We start from the raw sequence: 18817 nt of genomic DNA, 5'->3' as shown, positions 1-18817 counted from the left end.
ATTTTGATGGAGCTTGCCTTTCTGGAAAGCCACTGAGACACCTTTATGAGAATGCTCGCATTATCGTGTTGTATTTATTCAGAGTAAATAATGTCAGGGTTTTTGCTGCACATTGCACCATCTTCCCCTCCACCCCCAGCTCTCCACAAAAATTGGAATTTATGTCTGCAAAAGGTGAAGTCCAAGCACAACTCTTGGAGGTGTAGGCTTGCAGGCTTGTTGCCGAGTGCAGCGGGGCAGGTTTGCTTCATTTCCACAGCCTAGCTCAGATTTTTCTGCTGCAATAATTTCCCAGCACCTGGGAGTCCCATATCTGCTTTATTGTTAAGCATCGATCGTGAAATTTCTCTTCAAATTTCCTCTTCATCCCTCTCTCCATCCTGTCCATCTAACGTCTTCTCTGAACACAGACAGCTTTTTACCTTCTGCCTTCAGCTCTTTACCTTACGAATGCCAATCCCAAAATAATCCTTCAGAGCAGACAACCATTGCTCATCCCACGGTACAGTGAAGGAGAAACAGGCCCTGCAAGCAAAGATACTTGCTCCAGGCCATGTGTGAAGCTGGGTGGACAGCATCTTCCCTCCTCTTCCACCTTCCTGTGTCCTTGCAGTGAAGCATTTTCTCCCAGTGAAGGGAAACAAAACTGGGCAATCTTCATGTGCAAAAAAATCAGGACCCATTTGTTGCCTCTGCAGATTGGGAGCTCTGTTGCTTATCTCTGCACTCTTCCTATTTACTGACGCTTTGAATCTGGGCTGTCCTAAAGACCTATACAGCACGCAGAGAGAAAGCACTCCTCCTTACGTCGAGTAGCCCTATAGCCTGAGTTGAACCATTCGCCAGCCCTGTGTACAACACCTAACAAGGCACTTCTACAGTTCTTACTCTTCTTACTCCAGGCTACATTATAGAAAGCTCAACAAAATGCAGAGTTGCTGACCTCCTCTTGTTTTTTTCCCCATCAGAGGCTGGTGAAAAACTAATTCACTGCTGCAAAAACTCCAAAGTCACAGTTCAGTCTCATGCCTCCCTCTTTCATGAGTGGGTCTTTTAGTGAGGGGCATTTCTTCCTGTTCCCCATCCAGTGTTAACTGGTACCACTCTATACACAACAAAATTAATACAAAACTCATGTCTTTGGAGAGCTGGATTATTGAATCAATATGAATGTGGAAGTCTTTGTAAACAATCTGCTGTTCCCACTGGTTTCTAGTAGCATCTAACAGAGTGAGACCTGTCAGAGACATTAGTGGAAACACACATCACTTTTGTAAAGTCACCCCAATCTCACAAATGATGCAATGGTCACGTAGGTAGGAAAACAGCATTTGATATCTTTTTTTTAAAACCATTTAGATCGCAAGGACTTTGTACTGCTCCATACTGTGGTACGAGATGGTATCAGCCTTGAGGATGTTTTGGGACTGTTCCAAGCTGCAGCAAAGTTCACACTTACACTGGACGCAACACGCATTCAAACCTGGACTCTCCCATCCGTCTCAGGCAGGCCACAGACAGACTGGGGAGGACATGATCTCAGCTCACACCCAGTCCTCTTTCAAACCGTGCACCGCCTGGGAACCGTCCACCCATCCCAAACCCACTTGTGTTACAAACAACAGCATCTGTGGTAAGAGCCGGAGCCTGGGAGTCTGGATGCGCACATTTGTGTCCTTGCTTGGACAATGACTTGTCTATGTGGCTTCGAGGAGTGCAGCGCGGGCTGTGCCCCAGGACGGCCCCGGAGCGTGTGTCAGGGCTGGGCTGTGAATGCAGCCGTTGTGCCCGTAGCCCCGCTCCCCTGGGGCTGACTCAGCTCTTACCCTTTTGCTACAGTCATTTCTGGAAGGGCTTTTGGGCTCCACGCAGAAAGGAGGTAAGCAGGACACGGTGTGGGAACAGCATCGTTGCACACTGTAAGAATTTCCAAAAGCAAGAGGCAGAAAGATGTCACTCTGACACTATAAATGTCTTTATGATTCCCAACAAGAAGGGAGCAAGGAAGCAATGAGCCTACCTCTCCGCACACACCCAGCCTGCCCAGCGGGAGGAAAGGTTACTCATTACCTGTAGGGTGAAGCAACCCGTGAAAGAGGCAAAGCTGGGCAAAGATAACAGCATCTTAGATGGCCTGCAAAAACATTTTCTCCTAAGAGATTTAAGTTAAAGATTAAAATTAAAATTAATCTTTATCTAGGAGTAAATGATCTCTCTGAAAAAAAATCAAACCTCCCCAGTGAGGGCAGGGTCATGTCACAAGTCACAGGAGAAATTATGGAAAGGAAAAAGCCCTGACACAGAGTGCCCTGGGACTGAACCACCCATGGATTTGTAGTTGGAAAAGGGGGTCATTCCTTGGGTTGTGTATATTTGGAGGTCAAGCCCTTCCACAGCAGCCACTCTCGGGCTGAGAGGACTAGAAAGCAGAAACCGAGGTCTGCTTCCCTGCACCTGCCCTTGGAGCCAGCGATGGGCAAGTGGGGTTAAAGTTCAGGCTGCGATAATCACCACTTCTGGATGTATCCTACTGTAACTTTGCACAGCAAGGGGCCTCAGGAACAGCATGCTGCTCGAGCCCTGATCCTGCAGGAATCAGAAGGAGAGAGAGCCTTCAAAATCTTGCACTGTGGTATTCAGGACTACATTTATCAGGTGGATAAATCTGTCCCCCAGAGCATCATCTGGCAATTTTGAGAAGCATCATGTTATTCACCAGCACGTAGAGCAGTTGCACGCAGAGCGTGTTGGGATGTGCTCTCCAGCCCTGCAGCAAAGTCCCTGTCACACGCAACCATCCCCAGCCCCCCCATAGGTGGGCAGCACTAACGAATTAATGTCCCTGCTGGGCATCTGGTGGCTTTGTGCAACAAACAGGAAAGAATTTAATTTCTGCTTTACAGAAAAGGTCTCAGTCCCAAAGCAGGTTGCCCAGTTCCTTGATTCTAGAATATTTTTCAACGTGATTACAATGAAATAACCTCGCAGCAGAGGTGAATGCTCTGTCCCCTCCCCTAGCACACTTGGCAGCTCCAGTCCAAAGCTGCTTTACCTGACAAGCACTGGGCCAAGACATTTAGTCTCTCTGGGGGCCAGCCTGGCAGAAACTCTGATCTCAGACCTTTTACTCTTTTCTGAGGCTTCAGGGTTTGCTCTTCATCATCACACTGGGCTCCTCCTTCCCCACCACCACTGGCAAACCCAGCTGCAGCACATTTTAAAGGAGGATTTGCTGTGCTTTTTAAATTCTCCTTCCCTGGCATTCTCATCCAATCTGCCTGGTCTCTGATCCTTGAAGCTTCAATCCCAGGTTTTAGCTGGTGCTTAATTATGCACAAACGCGACATATTTAAGATAAAAACTTTCTTCTCTCTTTCTGAATGAAGATTTCAGCTTCTCCCCCTCCCTTTTCTCTCTGCAAAAAACTGCTTCCCGCCCCGATCTGCTCCCTGATGCTAACCTGTGGACAGCCCTGCCCTCTCTGCACTGCATTTACCTGCACAGAAAGCTCTGCACATCCAAGCCTGTGCCTGGGTGGCAAAGCCTGGTTGCCATCCCCAGCGCTGCAGGAACAGCCACTGCTGCTGCCCACATTGCCCTGTACCAGCCTGGGACGCATCCTCACGCTACCGCTGCCTTCCTGGCATCAATAGAGCCTGAGACCAGCAGTTCTTCCAAAGCAAACACAAAATCACGGGCAGGCGAAGCCTCCCACCTCCGCAGTCCCACATTGCTACACACCAAACAAAAGCCAACCTTGCCAAGACAAAAAGGTCAGGCCTCCAGGTTGGGATTTCAGGTTGCAACCGTGAAAACACCATTGCCTCCCTCTCTCTCCTGCCCTGCCCACGAGTGGGCTTTTCTTCCCCATCTCCACGCGGCCCCTCAGCAAGTGAGCAGGAGAATAGCGGGGGCTGTGCCCTGGGATGCCGGCGGGATCAGCGGGAGGCTGCAGGACCCGTGCAGAGGGCAGATCCGCCGGGAAGGAGCCAGCAGCCCTCCGGCGTGGGTGGCCTCAGCAGCACTTTCTCTGCTCTGTGGCCACAGCTTGCAGGCGGCCACAGGAAAAAACTAAGCTCTTCTACATTTATTTTTCTTGCAAGCTGTGTTTTAAATGTTACCCTGAACGGCCCTTTGAAGCAGCACGAGCTGCCTCAGACCTTTCTCTTCAGCTAATTAACAACGTGCCGACAACCGTGACGGCCTGCCGCAGCAAAGCCAGGACAGCCCCGAGCAAGCTCTGGCCCAAACCCCACCGCCCAAACCCCCCACGCCTTGCACAGCCACAATGCTGTTGACCCTGAAACCAGCAAGTGCCTTTAAGCCATTTAAGCATGCACAAGCTTTCTCTTCTAGGTTGGAGCTGCCTATCGTGAACTTGTGTCTCATAAGAGAGCTCGGGAGCACCAGCTCTTACTGGGTTTGGAATGGTTTGGGGTTTTCGGTTCAGAGCTGCAGGCCAGGCTTTTGTCAGAGGAAGGTTAAAGTGCTTAAATGGTGTTAAGTGGAATACAAGCTTCTCCAGCACTGTGTAGATTGTCTTTAAAAAAAGCCCCATCATATTTCTGCTGCACTCTCAGTTCCTGGAGTCCATCACTCATTTCAGGGATGCCAGCTGTTCTCCAGCGGCAGCACTTTACCCTTCACTTGAACATGAAGTGCACTCCAGCAAAAGAACTGCCATTATCCCTGGTTTATAGAAGGAAAATCCAAATGGAAAAGGGAAAGAATTAGTTCAAAGGCCACATGAGACAGTGATAGAAACAAAAGCAGAATCACAGTCATCGCTAACAGGCATGCCAAAAAGGGCGACACAGTAAATGTGCCCCCAGCAGATAATGAAGTAACTCAATCTATCACAATTAGGATATTTTATCACCCATGAAGCACTTGAAACATGATTTGTAGTTGTAAAATCCAGCCTGTGGTTTTCAACCTGTAGTCTCAGAAGTGGCAATACTGAGAAACGAGCCCATCTCCATTTGGCCGAGAGCTGTTTTCAATGAACCCAGACCTCCCCTGGAAGCATTTTAGGGATTTGCAAATTGTGGGGTTCGGAAATGCTAACGTCTCACTGCGCTGCATCACCAGCCAAAGGGGCACTGCACTCCTTTTGAGGTTACAGATTAATATTTAATCCAATCAGTAATTTTAAGTTAAAATGTAGCAGCATTATCTGACCAGGTTAACAGTGGGGGCAGTTATCAACCTGGAGTAAGTGAATGAGGCACTCACCCATTTTGAAGAAGGATTACAGCGCCAGCCAGCTTCATTTCCCTCTTGCTAGCGATTCTTCAGGAACCAGGCAATAAATCCTTACAGGTTTGCTCTGTAAACCAGTAGCCAGTAAAAGCCTAATTAGGTCAGAGACATACGGTCTTGAACCAGTAAAAAATTGAACATCGGTGGCTACAATGTTATTAACCTCACAAAATGTGGATGTATTTCAGAACTGCTGGCTGAGCATTGAAAATTGCATCACGTTCAGTCTTTCATCAGTGAAACTTTTGCTCTCCTAAACCAGCAAAACAGGGAAAAGGCAACAGTTTTGCTAATGAAAACTGCTTTTTTCTTGCTACGATATCAATTAGGAGCATAAAGATGACACAAAAGATATTTTCTGAACAGGCTTTTCCCAGCCATTAAAATAGTCTTAGAGCTCCAAAGCCTTAGCGAAACAGGAGATGATGGGAAGCGAAGCCAGAAATATTCAGTACACCTTATGCATTGCAACTTTATAACATAAATCTAGTTGTTGAAATAAAATCTTCTAAATCACTGTGAAGCATTCATAAGTATTCTCCTTTTTATAAAGAAGAGCCCAATGTAATCTCAAAAAATATCACAAGAAGAAATACCTAGGTCTTTATCTCATCTCTTGACTAACCCCACAACCAAAGCTGAGCACATATGTGCAGGCAGCCGGGCTGTTATCCCAGACCTGTGAACCACGAGGTGCCAATCCCACATCCCCACCATGCCCCCGCTCTCCGGGCAGGTGAGCGACCTGCAGGAAGCACCACTTGGTCGCACAACTCGTTAGATCAAGGAGGTTCCTAACCCCAGAGAACAGGGGATATCCTCAAGCTTGCCACCGTGGTTGAAATTTCATCTCATTTACCTTGGGCTTCTGCCGAGTGCAAAAGGATTCAGAAGGAGCTGAGCTCTGGGATAAGGTGTCTTAGGGAAGATGCATCAACTTCACCAAGGCCAACTCTCGCCCCTCTGACAACAGCTGAGTTTTACCATTAGTTTATGTTACAGCTTGCCCTTAACAACAGCAGGAATTTGGGATGTGCTGCAGCAGGGCTCAATCCCCTACACAGGCTCCAATAACACTCACTTTCTCTTTCAGGCGTCCTGATGGCGATGTGCCCGTGTTCAGTTTTGCTGGACACAACAGTGAATCGTGCACTGCCGTCACCGGCTCCACGGGGCATTTCTGAACGAGTGCAGCTATACCTCACACCCGACTCATACAAAGACATGAGCAAGAGTGACACTGTCAGAATTTAGCCCTAATTTGCAGTGTTATGGCCCTGTAATGAGCACAGGGAAGTGTCTTTAAAAGGAGACTGCTTTCTAATTGCTTCTTTAAAAAAGCCTTTAACAGGGGCTTTCTTTGGCATGACTCAGGGCTGCGTTTCTAAATTCAGTCTCTCCCATGAAGTTTACTCTAGCTGTTTGGTTGGGTTACATCCACATGCTATTTTTATTTTTTTGATCATCAAGCCTGTTTACAGCGTAGAGGAACAATATGGGAACAGAAATAAAGCTGGGACAAACCCAAAGGAATGAGACCATTAATGGTATTGCCAGCATCTCTGGCCTGAAGAGCAAGAGGCCCTGCAGCTGTGAGACTCAATTCACTACTCCCTTCTGGTTATGTATTTCAAACCTCAGTCATGTTTGATTTACCCATCATCTGCAAACTTAATACCAAACAGTTAAAATGCCTGCACATCCTTAAGCTGCCAGCTTCATATCTGTGGTACGTTATAAGAGAGAATATCTTCTAGAATACAAAGGCTGAGGGACTGTCTGTCACGACAGTATCACTTTTGGCTTCCTTAAATACAGTAATCAAAGTATTTTGAACAGTAGCCTACAGCTACTGAATACTTTTCTGTCTCAAAATAGACACAAGCCTCCTCCCACCTTCTGCCATGAGCTTTTTGGTCACTCTGAGGTTTTGGTGGCTCAGTCCAGTTTCCTTTGCTATATTCAGTGAGCACAGCCCTTCTGGTTGCTGAGTCTTTGATCCAAGTGCTACCAGCTTATCCTGTGAAGCACAGAGTCAAAAGGACACAAAATGTTACTGGGGAAGGTTTGAAAAAGGAAATATTTTCTATATTTGCATTTACATTTTTAATATAGTCATGTTGTCTAGAGGCCAGATTTGGGGAATGGAAACCAGGAGCCTGGTTTCTATTTTCAGCACAGCCACTGATTGCTCTGTGTTGCTGGCAAATCTTTTAATCTCCTTCCCTCTGTTTTTCCCTTCTGTAATAAAGGGATGATCAGACCTCCCCAGCTATGCCTTGTGTGGCAGCATCCTCTGATGAAACACAGCAAGGACGAAGTATTAATAATCATTCCGTAGAGAGAAGCCAAGGGGTCACAGGTATTTAAGTACAGTTTAGCTATTCAGTGCTCCTTTATGCATGCACCATGCCTTGATGTTAATAGAAGTTATATATTAATATGGAATGGAAAAGTAGGCCCTTCAGGGCACAAAAATAACTATATCCAGAGCACCACTGAATAAATACAATATAAAGATGAAATCACTCCAAATACTGAACAAATTGAAAAGCAAGGAGATATTAAAGAGGAAAAACAAAGTCATCCAGCCCTCCTCCCAGCTGGCATCTAACTGCCCTCAGCACAAAAACGTGGATGAAAAGGAGTGTCAGGTACCAAGAGGGGTCACAAGTGGTCCCATAAATGGTTAAACGTTCCCAGTCCTCCATTTTTGTACCTCTGACATCTTCCTGAGGAGATGTCAAGGAGGTGGGTAAAGGACTGAGCTCCCTAATTGCAATATAGGAAAGCACGTGCTCAATCTCATGTGGAATCGACCCTGTAAATTATCCCATCAGTCCATGCCTGCATCCTCCAGGTCTGCCACGTTGCCACTTGCCCCCTCCTCCCACAAAACTACCCCAGGGCTCCTGCCACGCAGCCGTCCTGCACCGCCAGGTACCAAACCCCTTTCTGGGCTGCTCTGCAAAGCCGCTGCCTTTTGGATCCCTGCAAGCTGGTCATGGCTGGGCTACAGTTACCTGGGATCGGCCAGATCTTCCCAGCCCCCTGCCTGCTTAATGCCAGCTGCTGCACCTCTGGCCAGATGTTACCCTCTCCTCACACCCACTGTCCCTATGACTTGTGTGAATGCTCTCTTGTATGAATGATCTCCGACACTGCTGTCAGGACCAGGGGATGAGCAAAGCCCTGCTGTTCCTATCATCTAAGCCACCTTTGCTCATTTTACTTACATGAGCAGCTGCACTGGCAGATTTTGGGGAGGATATGGGGGATCTTGGTGATGAGCAGTCTGCAGCAGAGATGTCTCCACTGGACCACAGTGTCTCCTCCCACCACAGGAGGGTGTGTCTTTAAAACCCTGAGCATCCTCCTGCCTATTCCTTCAGTCCAGTTATTAAAATAATTTCCAAAAAATCAGTGTTGCATGACATTATGCAACAGTCAAGCTGCTTTTTCTCTGCACAGACTCTTGGATCATGCTGAAATAACGTGCATATGCTTTTGGGGCAGAGACCAGTGTTTATTTTAAGAGGTGCTTTAGGATCAAGACAGTCACCACTAGCTCGTCACATTTACTATTCAGGATTATTGGACCACAAGTGACCTTTCAGATTCTTAAGACTTGGATTATGAAGGGCTTTATATACTAAGCCTAATGACTTGAATTATAGCCTTAGCATCCTGACAATCAGAACAGGACTATAAGCATTTTACTTTCTTCTAGCCACAAAACAGCTTGGGATGGATTTTGAATCCATTTCAAGGGTATGTCAAACTGGTGCCCATTATAATGATCTAGTTGAGTTGCAAGAAAGATAAGATGACCTAGATAAAGGTCATGTCTGAAAGAAATGGCAGGATTTTCTAGATAAGCCAACTGAGACATCTGTCTTCCTTCCTCGGAGACAATTATTTTATCATTTCCAAATATTAAAAAATCACTCTGAAATGCTACAGCACATTTTAATCCATGGGGCTGCAGTAGCAGGACATGGTATTTTGTCATTTTCAAATCTCTGCAGCAAAAAGTTTCGTGGGACCAATAATTATCTTCCTGTAACTGGCTGAACTGGGAATACCTTTCAGCTCTCAAGAAAAAAAAAAAAACCCAAACCCAAGTATCAGCAACTTATATGGTACTTGATATCAAGGCATGCATGCTGTAGTTGCCATTTTCAATCAGCATTTACACAGCTCAATGTTACAGTGAAATTAGCTTCCTGTTTAAAATGCCTGAAGCTCGTGTTTTCCATTACCTGCATTCAGTTGCCCTTTGCCAGGGCCGATGCTGGAGTCCACAGAGCATCCTCCGAAGCATTCCTGCAGACAATTCAAAACACCAGTGGCTTGCAGCTCTATAGCAGGTCAGAAGTTTAATTTCACCATTAAAGCAATTTTATGAGGTATACAAGACCCACAGCCACAGCAATGATGCAAATAAAGGTTGACTGATCCGTTCTGCTGGCTGAAACACCATTCTGTTAGCAAGGAAGGGAAGCATCGGCACAAGCAGAGCAGAAAAGCGTGCAGGATGTGCTGTTTGCAGAAGGACGGCATTTGTCACATTCCCCTCATTCTTCTCTTGGAGTAGCAACCATCTGTAACGCTCCTGTAGGGAACAGCATAAACCAAGACTCACCTGCCATGCTTTCATCTTCTACTGGGACCCCCCAAAAAACCACCAAACAAAACCGAACTGAGACACGCCGTCTGCTCTGCATTAACGGGGTAATTCAACAAGAGTCAGTATTTTCTCATTAAACAACGTCAAAGATGTACTCTTGATCTCTCTGCGGTCACTTTCTTTTTTCTCCCTTTGTCCAAAGACAGCTGAAATAATAAAAAAAGGATTTAGAAAACAAAGGGGGAACCCCTGGGTTTGTTTTAGAGAGCCAATGAATATTTTCTAGGACTGAACCAACCTCTGGAAATAATTGTCAAGTTCACTGTAGTTTTCCTTCCACATCCTGTGTTCTACAGTTGGCAGTCCTGGCTGTTCAAAAGAAAAGTAATATGATATAATAAAGTGCAGACAGCTATTTCATGCCGTATTGCTGCACAGGTGATCATTTTTTAATCAGTTTTATTTAAATATCACAGACTCAGAATCCGGATAGCTATACCTGGCCTATTTTAAAATAAAAGTTAACTTCTGTGTTTCTTAACTTTGGTGAGCTGTTTTCCTCATCTTCTTCGCTAATTCACTCAGCTGAACTTTTCCAGGTATCAGTTGAAGTGAGTTATAATCTGCTCAGGAGCTTCTACAGGAAGGAAAGAAGGATGCTGGTGCAATATTCATAATGCAACCATCTGCCCACTGCAGATTTTCCATCTCTGAGATAAAACAGCATATTAAAAATACTGGAAATTAAAATTATCTAAAGATTTTTCTCCTTTTTGACAATAAAAATATCTGACAATAGACTGAGTTCTGATTGAGGCACATGCCCTACACAAACTGTACGAGGAGCTCATCAGTTCCAAGAGCAGCATTTCTCTGTGACTGTACCTGCACCCTGCTTACCCTTCAGACCGGTGTAGCCAACTGTACAAGGGGTGGAGCGGTCTCATTAGCCACGCAGTAATTTGGCCAGCAAGTGTTCATTTATACGAAGGGACAGCCGAGGGAACAATCCTCCTGAAGGTGATACTGTCTGGAAACCTGAATCAAGGAGCAAGGGCGGGTAAATGCAGGACTGAATGCTGCAAAGCACACATATCTCACTACCCAAACAAAAAGCGGATGCTCACAAGCATTATCAGAGCATTGATGACCTTTCGTTTGAAGGTTTCTTCTTAGCCACCTAAGGCAGTTTTACAAGCGCTTAAATAATCTCTGCCATCTCCTCCAATTCCTGTGAGTCACACAGTCGGGGATGAGGCTCAGACTGGCATCATCTCTTCCAAGCAAAAGCACACTACACATCCAGATGTAAGGTCTGAATTTGCTTGATGGGATATGTCCCAGGGGAAGAGCTGATGGAGACTGAAATCCAGAGCGATCTTGGGAAGGAATTTGGGGTGAATTTTAAGGATAATTCAGTTCTTATGGACCATGATATAGCAAGAGCTTTAAATCCCCAATGCCTTCTGCTATCCTAGCTGAAGGGACAAGCACCAGAAAGCACTTTTTCTCAAAAAGATGGATAGTGGAAGCAGATCATTGGGTGCACGGAGACGGCATGGGTAGAGCTGAGGGCCTAGAAGGGAAGCGTGAGGACCATCTGCTGATGAATGCTCCTGCTTACAACAGGCACTGGAAGCTTCCCAAAAATTTTGGTAAGGGTTACCAAGTAACAGCTGTACTGACCTGAAAGGCATCATAGCCTACAAAGAGATGATGGCTACAGGCAGAGCTATGCAGTCGAACTAGAAATAAGCATTGCCTTCCGCAGTCCTCAAAGCTGCCACTGAAAAGGGAGAATTTGGCTTGGACACAGGGTGCAGATTCATCACAGACAGCGTCTCATGTTGAGCATGATCAGAAGGAGGAGAAGGTAATTTGTAGGACTCAAAGGAAAACTTGAGGATTACTATAATTTCTGATTAATTCTTTAACTGAAACCAAAGCAGCTGTTTCCTTCGTGGGACTGGAAGTGAACTGCAGGCAGGCACGGTGGGGTGAAAACCGTTCGTACTTCTGGGGTGAGTTTCAATTTCATCCACAGTAACTTCAAAGGCCTCTCCGTTATCCATTTTATTGCAATAAGCAGCCAATGGACTGCAGCCACCCAGAGGGTTTACAGGCTGTTTGAATACACAGATACTCTGTATTTGTGTGATAGTAACACAGTCATCACAAAAAGGGACTAGAAGTCCTTCCCATGGCTGAGATGTCACCCGTGTAGTGAACTGGTTTGACGCTGCTGATGAGCACGCTTACACACTGGAATTTCACCCAGATTTCACCTGTTTAACACCAGCAGTTTGTACACGGGGCCCTGCTTACAATCAGCCCTGGTATTTTCAGCTGTTTTGGCCCCAAGCAGTAACCATAAGTAAGAGTTCAGAGAAGCTCCACATTTATTCTTTCCGGCGTATCATAGTGCCCCATTAAACAAGGACAAAAGATTTCCTTATGTAATAGGGATACTATTTGTTATTTTTAACCTTATGGCAGTCAGGATTCGTGCCAGGTGGCATTTTGCCTTAACCAGGCAACTTCAGGAGGCTACATTCCCAACTGTCATCCTTGCCCTCTGGCATATCTGATGCCCATACATGGTTTCTTGGCTGTCCGTCGTCGTGTCTATCTGCTAGCATATATTTGTGACGGCTCACGGAAATACCAGTCTTATTCAACAGCATAAATCAGGGTGCCGGTCAGTCATTTCCAGGATCCTGCAAGAGCTTCTGCTTCTGATAAAGGGTACTATCTTTGTGAAATCATAAAGTCTATTTACACGTATCTATGCTACCACAGAAACACTATAGCTGTAGCTAAAGCTTTCAACATGCCAAAATAGCTTTAAAACAGTTCATTTAGTCAAACTAAGCCCACAGAAAGTAGACAAATAAAATGGTTGCAACTCTCAGCAGCCCAAGACTGAAGACAGGCAGCAAGGCCAAGGCAGGCACTAAGCTGGGTGCTGAGCATCCCGAGCAGCCGAGATCCTGCAGCCTCACATCTCAAAGTGCTCCACAGATGAACGCTGCTGCTCGCTTGGCAAATTCCATAAGCAGCATCACTGTACCAGATTCTGCCAATTTCATGCAGCTTAAGAAAGCCTGGCTGATACAAAGGATGCTGCCAAATCCTGTTGTAGCTCTAGACCAGTCCAGCGAAACACAGTGTCAACGTCCTTCTTTGGGTCCAAAGGAGCACAACAGCAAATGATGATTTTCACAGTGCCATAGCTAGGTCGAGCTTCTTATAAGCAAAACAGAGTGACAGATCCTGCGTCCCAGGGCTTACAATTTTATAAAATACATGTAGGACCACGAGGAGAATAGATTTAAGTTGTCACAGCAAAAAGCTACCTGATATTTCAATTAGCAGCAAACCTTCTTTAAAAGAAGGGTTTTTAAAATCTGAATAACTAAAGCTAATAGGAAATGTAATTCCGCCTTCCTATGAATAGAAGGGTAACTGGTAATCTTTAACTATGTGCTCACATAATTTAGGGGGTTTTGCTTGTTTGCTTCTAACACAATCCCCCTTCATTCAGTCTCTAGGCTGGAGGCGCAGAGAGGTAGAATTTGAATTCTTCTGGCCATTCATATACACGTGGCATTTCTTGACCTTTAAGTACTTGATTTTGAAACCTATTTAACTTTTTGACGTAGGTGTGTTTGTGGGTTTTGTTGGGGAATGACAAAAATTTTCTGCGGGGGGGGCGGGGAATCAATAAGAGCAACTGTATGACTTGTTCTTCTGTCTTTAACTGAAGGGCTCTCCCTCTGTGGCTGTAACACCAGCCAAACTTTCTTAGTAGCACAAGCTTCTTATTCAGCTTTGTTTTGACAAAGAAAGATAAACCACTGTTTTGCTTTGCCCTTCCCCCACCATTTACTCATTAGTTTCATTTAGTTTGGTATCCCCTGCTCCTTGTTGGAAAAAAACATATTTTAAAAAAATTATTATTTTTGACCATATTAAGTTGTTGACTATGTATGTTCTTATGAAGAATTTAAAAAAAAAAATAGAACGTAATTATAAATCACTGCTAAAATGAGCTTGTCCTGCAAAGGCAAGGACATTTAGTTGTGTCCTTGTATGACTGGAATCACTGTAAACAACTAATATTCCTATTTGCAGGGACAGAAATAACCAGCTCATTCAGCTGTACAGAAAGGAAGACATAAAAGGAAACCAAAGACTAAACCAGAATAAGCCACTGGAAAGTTTTATGTCAACAAAACTGGATTTCAGTTAAGTAACATCAATTCAGTATTTTGACTGTAAATGAATCAGAACATTAAAACATGTTTTAAAGGAAACGTTTGTGATGAAACATCTATGACTAGTTACTATACTAAATGAATAGGAAAGTTCCTACTTACTACTTGTGTGCAGGATCAAATCCACACAGCAAAGTTATTTCTCTAGCTTCAGTACTACTTTGTAGACCCGAACTTTGAAAATGAGAATAGCAGCAGAAATGCAAGGAAAACACTGAATAAATGTATTATCAGTTATACACAATGGAAAATACAGAACTGATGACATAGTTAGAGGTTGCATCATACTACATATGCATGAAGGAGTAAAATTAAAATTACACAGACAATTTCCATTCTTATGTTTTCTAATTTTCTGAGTGCTTGACTTTGCAACTTAAATCTCTTTTATGATTGTTTTTTCTGACACTGACTTGCAGCAATGTAAGTAGATTTTAATGTTTATTACTTTGCCTTACTCAGTGGCAAAAGTTTTTAAAAAAAAAAACCCAAAAACCAAACAAAAAACCCCACAAGCTCAAAGCAAAGCAGTGTATTTCTAAGGTATTTGAAAGAATGGGAGATGAGTCAAGAGCCACCTTGCTTTAAAATCAACAGAAACACAGCTGAGCTATTCTCCAGTGAGAGGAAATAGGGAAATAAACTCCACATTCAACAACTATGATACACCGTTTCCAAATAAGAACAGAGAATTCATTTACCCAGTAATTTTACAATGGTGATAACAAATTAAAATTGTGGGCAGACAGCAGAGAACCAAGAAGATATACAACCCATAGCAAGGATCATCCAAATTAAAGGAAACTTTTTACATTGTCAAATTTTGAGTAATTAGTACTTCCATTAGAGGCACAGTTCCAGCTTTAAGCAATTCTAAGTAATTAATGTTCCTTTATTTTGCCTAGAAGTCCTGACTTCAGCATTCCCTTAGGATACAAATTCTTCTAGCCAGAGCTACACAATACAGATTAACTCAACTAGAAGACAATTAGAGTAGGCAGACGAAGATGTAATTTGTCAGTCTGTACACACTGTTACTCCTAGCCTTGGACGCAATTTTTATTAACACAGCAGGCTGATTTAAACGGAAGCAGAGACACGATTCCGTCCTATCTGTATCCATACGGTTGCCTAAGCCACAAGCGATGTTGAGATTTGAAAATTCTACATGACCAAATGACAAAACAAAGTGAATGAAGTGCCAGATTATATCTCCCGTGCAGCTTTGGCCAATTCAGTAATGGATTATACACTTAATAATTTAAAATACATCATTCAAAATACATGACGGAGGAAATCTTGCTACACTTATTCATCAAACAATGTAAATCCCTAAATTAAAATGCCAAGCTGAGCAGGAAGCAGAAGCTGGCCTGGCAGCTAGCATATGGAAAATACGGAATTTGATTGCCAGAGGTGTTACTGCATTTGCACGCTCTGTTGGGTAAGCTGTCTGGGTCCTCACAATCTTAAAATGGGCCTAGCAATACATATCTCCAAAAAAAGTGTTCGCTTTTGCATTTCATGGGTGTTTTGAAGGTGACTTGCTTGCCAACCCGTTGAAGATTCTTTAAGAAAAGGGGCAAAGTAAAAAAACAAAATGCAATTAAGTGTCCTTTCCTATTTGCACTATAAGACAACACTTAAAATATTTCATATTGAGCTTTGAAACCCAAGACTTACACAGTAACAATACAAAGCAGAAGTTTTACAAGCCTTTTACCCAATTTCCAGACACCACTGACCATTGAACAGTACCATACACCAAGAGATGTGGCAGAAAACATCATACTTCACTTCCTCTACCAAATGCAAACCATAGCAACAATTACCTTAGTTTTTAGCTTCTAGATTTTCCACAGCTGCAAGAAGCAGTGGCCAAAGACCATGTCCTTCACTGAAGTAACTGGTAGCACTAAAGGGAAAGTTGGAACTGCAGCTGAGGAAGAGGAGTGCAGAGCAGGACCTCACTCGCAGAGGACTATTACTGTACTGGTGAGAGGCTCTAGCTGTTCTTTTCCAAATGTTATTGTTCACATGGACTCCAGATTGGCAGGCCTTATGTGCTTTTAATATTAATTAATATAAAAAGAAAAATTACGTTCTTGATCTACAAAGCCTCTCTTCGCACAGATTTGTCAACATTTGCTTATGGCCAGAACCAAGAAAGGCACATCTTGCCAAATCTGTCAAAATCATCAAAGGTTCACATCTTTTTGCTCGGATCTTACCTTTAGAATCCTTTTTACAAGTCTCTTCCAAAATATGGTTGCAATGTGTTTGTGCTTTTAAGCTACAAGGTACATTAAGCGCACAGTGAGGACCTACATTTTTGTGTGATACGAAATCAGAACTGGTGATTTTTACATATCTGAGGGAGAACACGAAGTCTTCTCTGACACCTAAAATGCAATCATCAAGTCAGAAAAAGACACTGAAAACTTCATCCCTGAAAAATTCTTATTTTTCTCATAGAAAGAAAAAAGTATCAGCTTCTGCCTGGAGTGACAGTAGTTTTTCTCAGCTGCATATTCTCAGACATAAAATATAAGATCCAAAGACGTTGCACTAGTTCACTTAATGTCAGTATCACTTCTTTTTATTACGGACCCTTTTCACCAACTTTTGCACTGGAAGCTCAGTTTATACAGTTTTGGGCCTCAGAAAGGCTTCGACACTGCATGCATCCTCTGCCCATCCAGCTGTCACCTCATGGTACAGGACCAGCATCTGAGCTGCTGACGAACCATTGGCAGCTCACCTCAATTTGTAGTAATCCATGACTGTGAAGGCTGTCAAATCCACTCAAATGCTTCTTATCGAAAAATCAGGCCTGCATATGCATAGATCCTCCCCTCCTTCACCCATCCAAATTAAAGCCATAATTCCCAAAGACAGACACTTTTCTAAAACACTACACATTTCATACAGTTGCTATTAATAAAGTATGAACAATGTTTGCAGAAACATTAAAGAATCAGGTCAAGAGTGCTGTCTGAACACAAGTGTTATTAAATAAGCCGATCATCCAACTTCTGAGTAATGAATGTCCTTGTTTTTTACTTGAAAGCCTCATTTTCAGCACGTTCATAGGAGACAAATGTCCCACGTCAAAGTGAATGAATACAAATTAACTCTTTTGGACGCCAATTACACGAGAAAGATGAAAATGCAATATTGGCAGGCTAGATACAAAATGTTGCAGCGCAGCACTTCTCATTGCAGGCTAAGCTTAGGTACAATCAGATGATTTCACTACATATGGTCAAAGGATTTGATCTGTTCCCATCTGTGCATTATCTGAATATCTAAACAATTGGCATAAAGCATTTGAAAACCTTAAAATATAAAAGGAAAACTAACAAAGCTGATGGTATCTCCAGATCACCGTGTGAAGTACTAATAAGCAACTGTGTTATACAACTCGTGTTCAACAGACTGAAAATGGTCCTTCCCAAATCCAAATGACATACTTCTAAAGCTGAAAGTGATGGATTACAGCTGGCTGAGCAAGCACTGTACTGTACGCTCATTTTAAAAGCTGCCATTGTAAAAGACCCTCCAGGCTTTTTGTTGGTTCCTTTGCTCTTCTTATTAAGACCTGCAAAGCTCCTCTTATTTAACAGTAATTACATGGGGAGGTGGAGAAAAACTAACAAGAAAGAGAGGTTTATCTTTCTAAAGATAGGCAGTAAGATTACTTTTAATCAAAATAGCACATCTATGATACAAATATGGTATTTTTATTTCATCACCTCAAAACATGACAAATTTTTGCAATTGGAAACAATTATGAGTACAAAATCTGAAAATTTAGTATTAGGATTCTTATTAGAAAATATGTCTTTACAACTAATTTATAGTCTCTGTATAACACATCCTATCCTTCTCTCCACCAGACAACCATTAAGACACAAAAATACCCTCAGGACAGCAGTTGCAGAACTTGTCGTATGCGCTCGCACTTCTCCAGCAGGTTTGGGTCTTCTGCGTTGGAACCATCAAATTCCTTCATAAAAGCTTCAGCTTTCTGCACAGTTATGTCTCGTGCACCGCCTTGAAGCCCTTGCAGATAATCCAGTAGAATGGTGAAATACTTGTCTGGAACCTTTAAAGAAAAAAACAAGGAAGAAAACCCCCCCCTGCTTTATTTTCTTCTCTCTCAATACTCATTCACAATTATGTCAAACCATCACCTGAGAGATAATTAGGAGAACGTGGGCTTTTGTGTTTGCCAGTGCCCACCTCTGAGTGGAAGTGTTTCTTGCCAAGGTTCAAGTTGCCGGGAGGGATGGACCATGGTGAGAGGACTGTCATGTGCTCAGATGGGCAAAGCATCTGAAAGGAAATACTAAGCAGATGTGGAAATGCTGATCAGCAAATGCAAACACTCCCTGACAGTGAGCTCAAGGCTGTGAGGGTTGTTGGAAGAAAAAAAAAAAAAACCCGCTAGCCAAATCCTACTTTGGAAACATGTATGCAAGCTTTACTAAATTCAAGTGAGAATTGTGTGCACATGTCTGAGGAAAGAATTTTGCTGGAATTACCCTCGCCCCTATCCAAAATTATTTGTTTGCTAAGATGAGATACCACCCACCATTAAGCACTTTGACAGAACGCTCATACAAAGGAATAGAATATAATTTGA

General features: G+C 43.4%; 1 protein-coding gene across 4 annotated transcripts in view; it reads right to left on the bottom strand.

The window, feature by feature from the left end:
• Positions 1-17668: 17668 nt before the first annotated feature.
• CHLSN (cholesin) overlaps positions 17669-18817 on the bottom strand; it is a 134787-nt gene continuing 133638 nt past the window's right edge. For 3 of the 4 annotated variants that reach the window (XM_075719129.1, XM_075719128.1, XM_075719131.1), the window contains 2 exons: positions 18415-18507; positions 17669-18277 (listed from right to left, as the gene is read on the bottom strand). In XM_075719129.1, the coding sequence (XP_075575244.1) occupies positions 18095-18277; positions 18415-18507 (276 nt within the window). In that variant the 3' untranslated portion in view covers positions 17669-18094. The remainder of the gene's footprint in view (positions 18278-18414; positions 18508-18817) is intronic. The other variant, XM_075719130.1, reaches the window with a different exon arrangement.

This window comes from Pelecanus crispus, chromosome 11 (genome assembly GCF_030463565.1).
Source record: "Pelecanus crispus isolate bPelCri1 chromosome 11, bPelCri1.pri, whole genome shotgun sequence".
In the NCBI taxonomy this organism is placed as follows: domain Eukaryota; kingdom Metazoa; phylum Chordata; class Aves; order Pelecaniformes; family Pelecanidae; genus Pelecanus; species Pelecanus crispus.
This window is presented reverse-complemented; position numbering and strand designations above follow the sequence as displayed.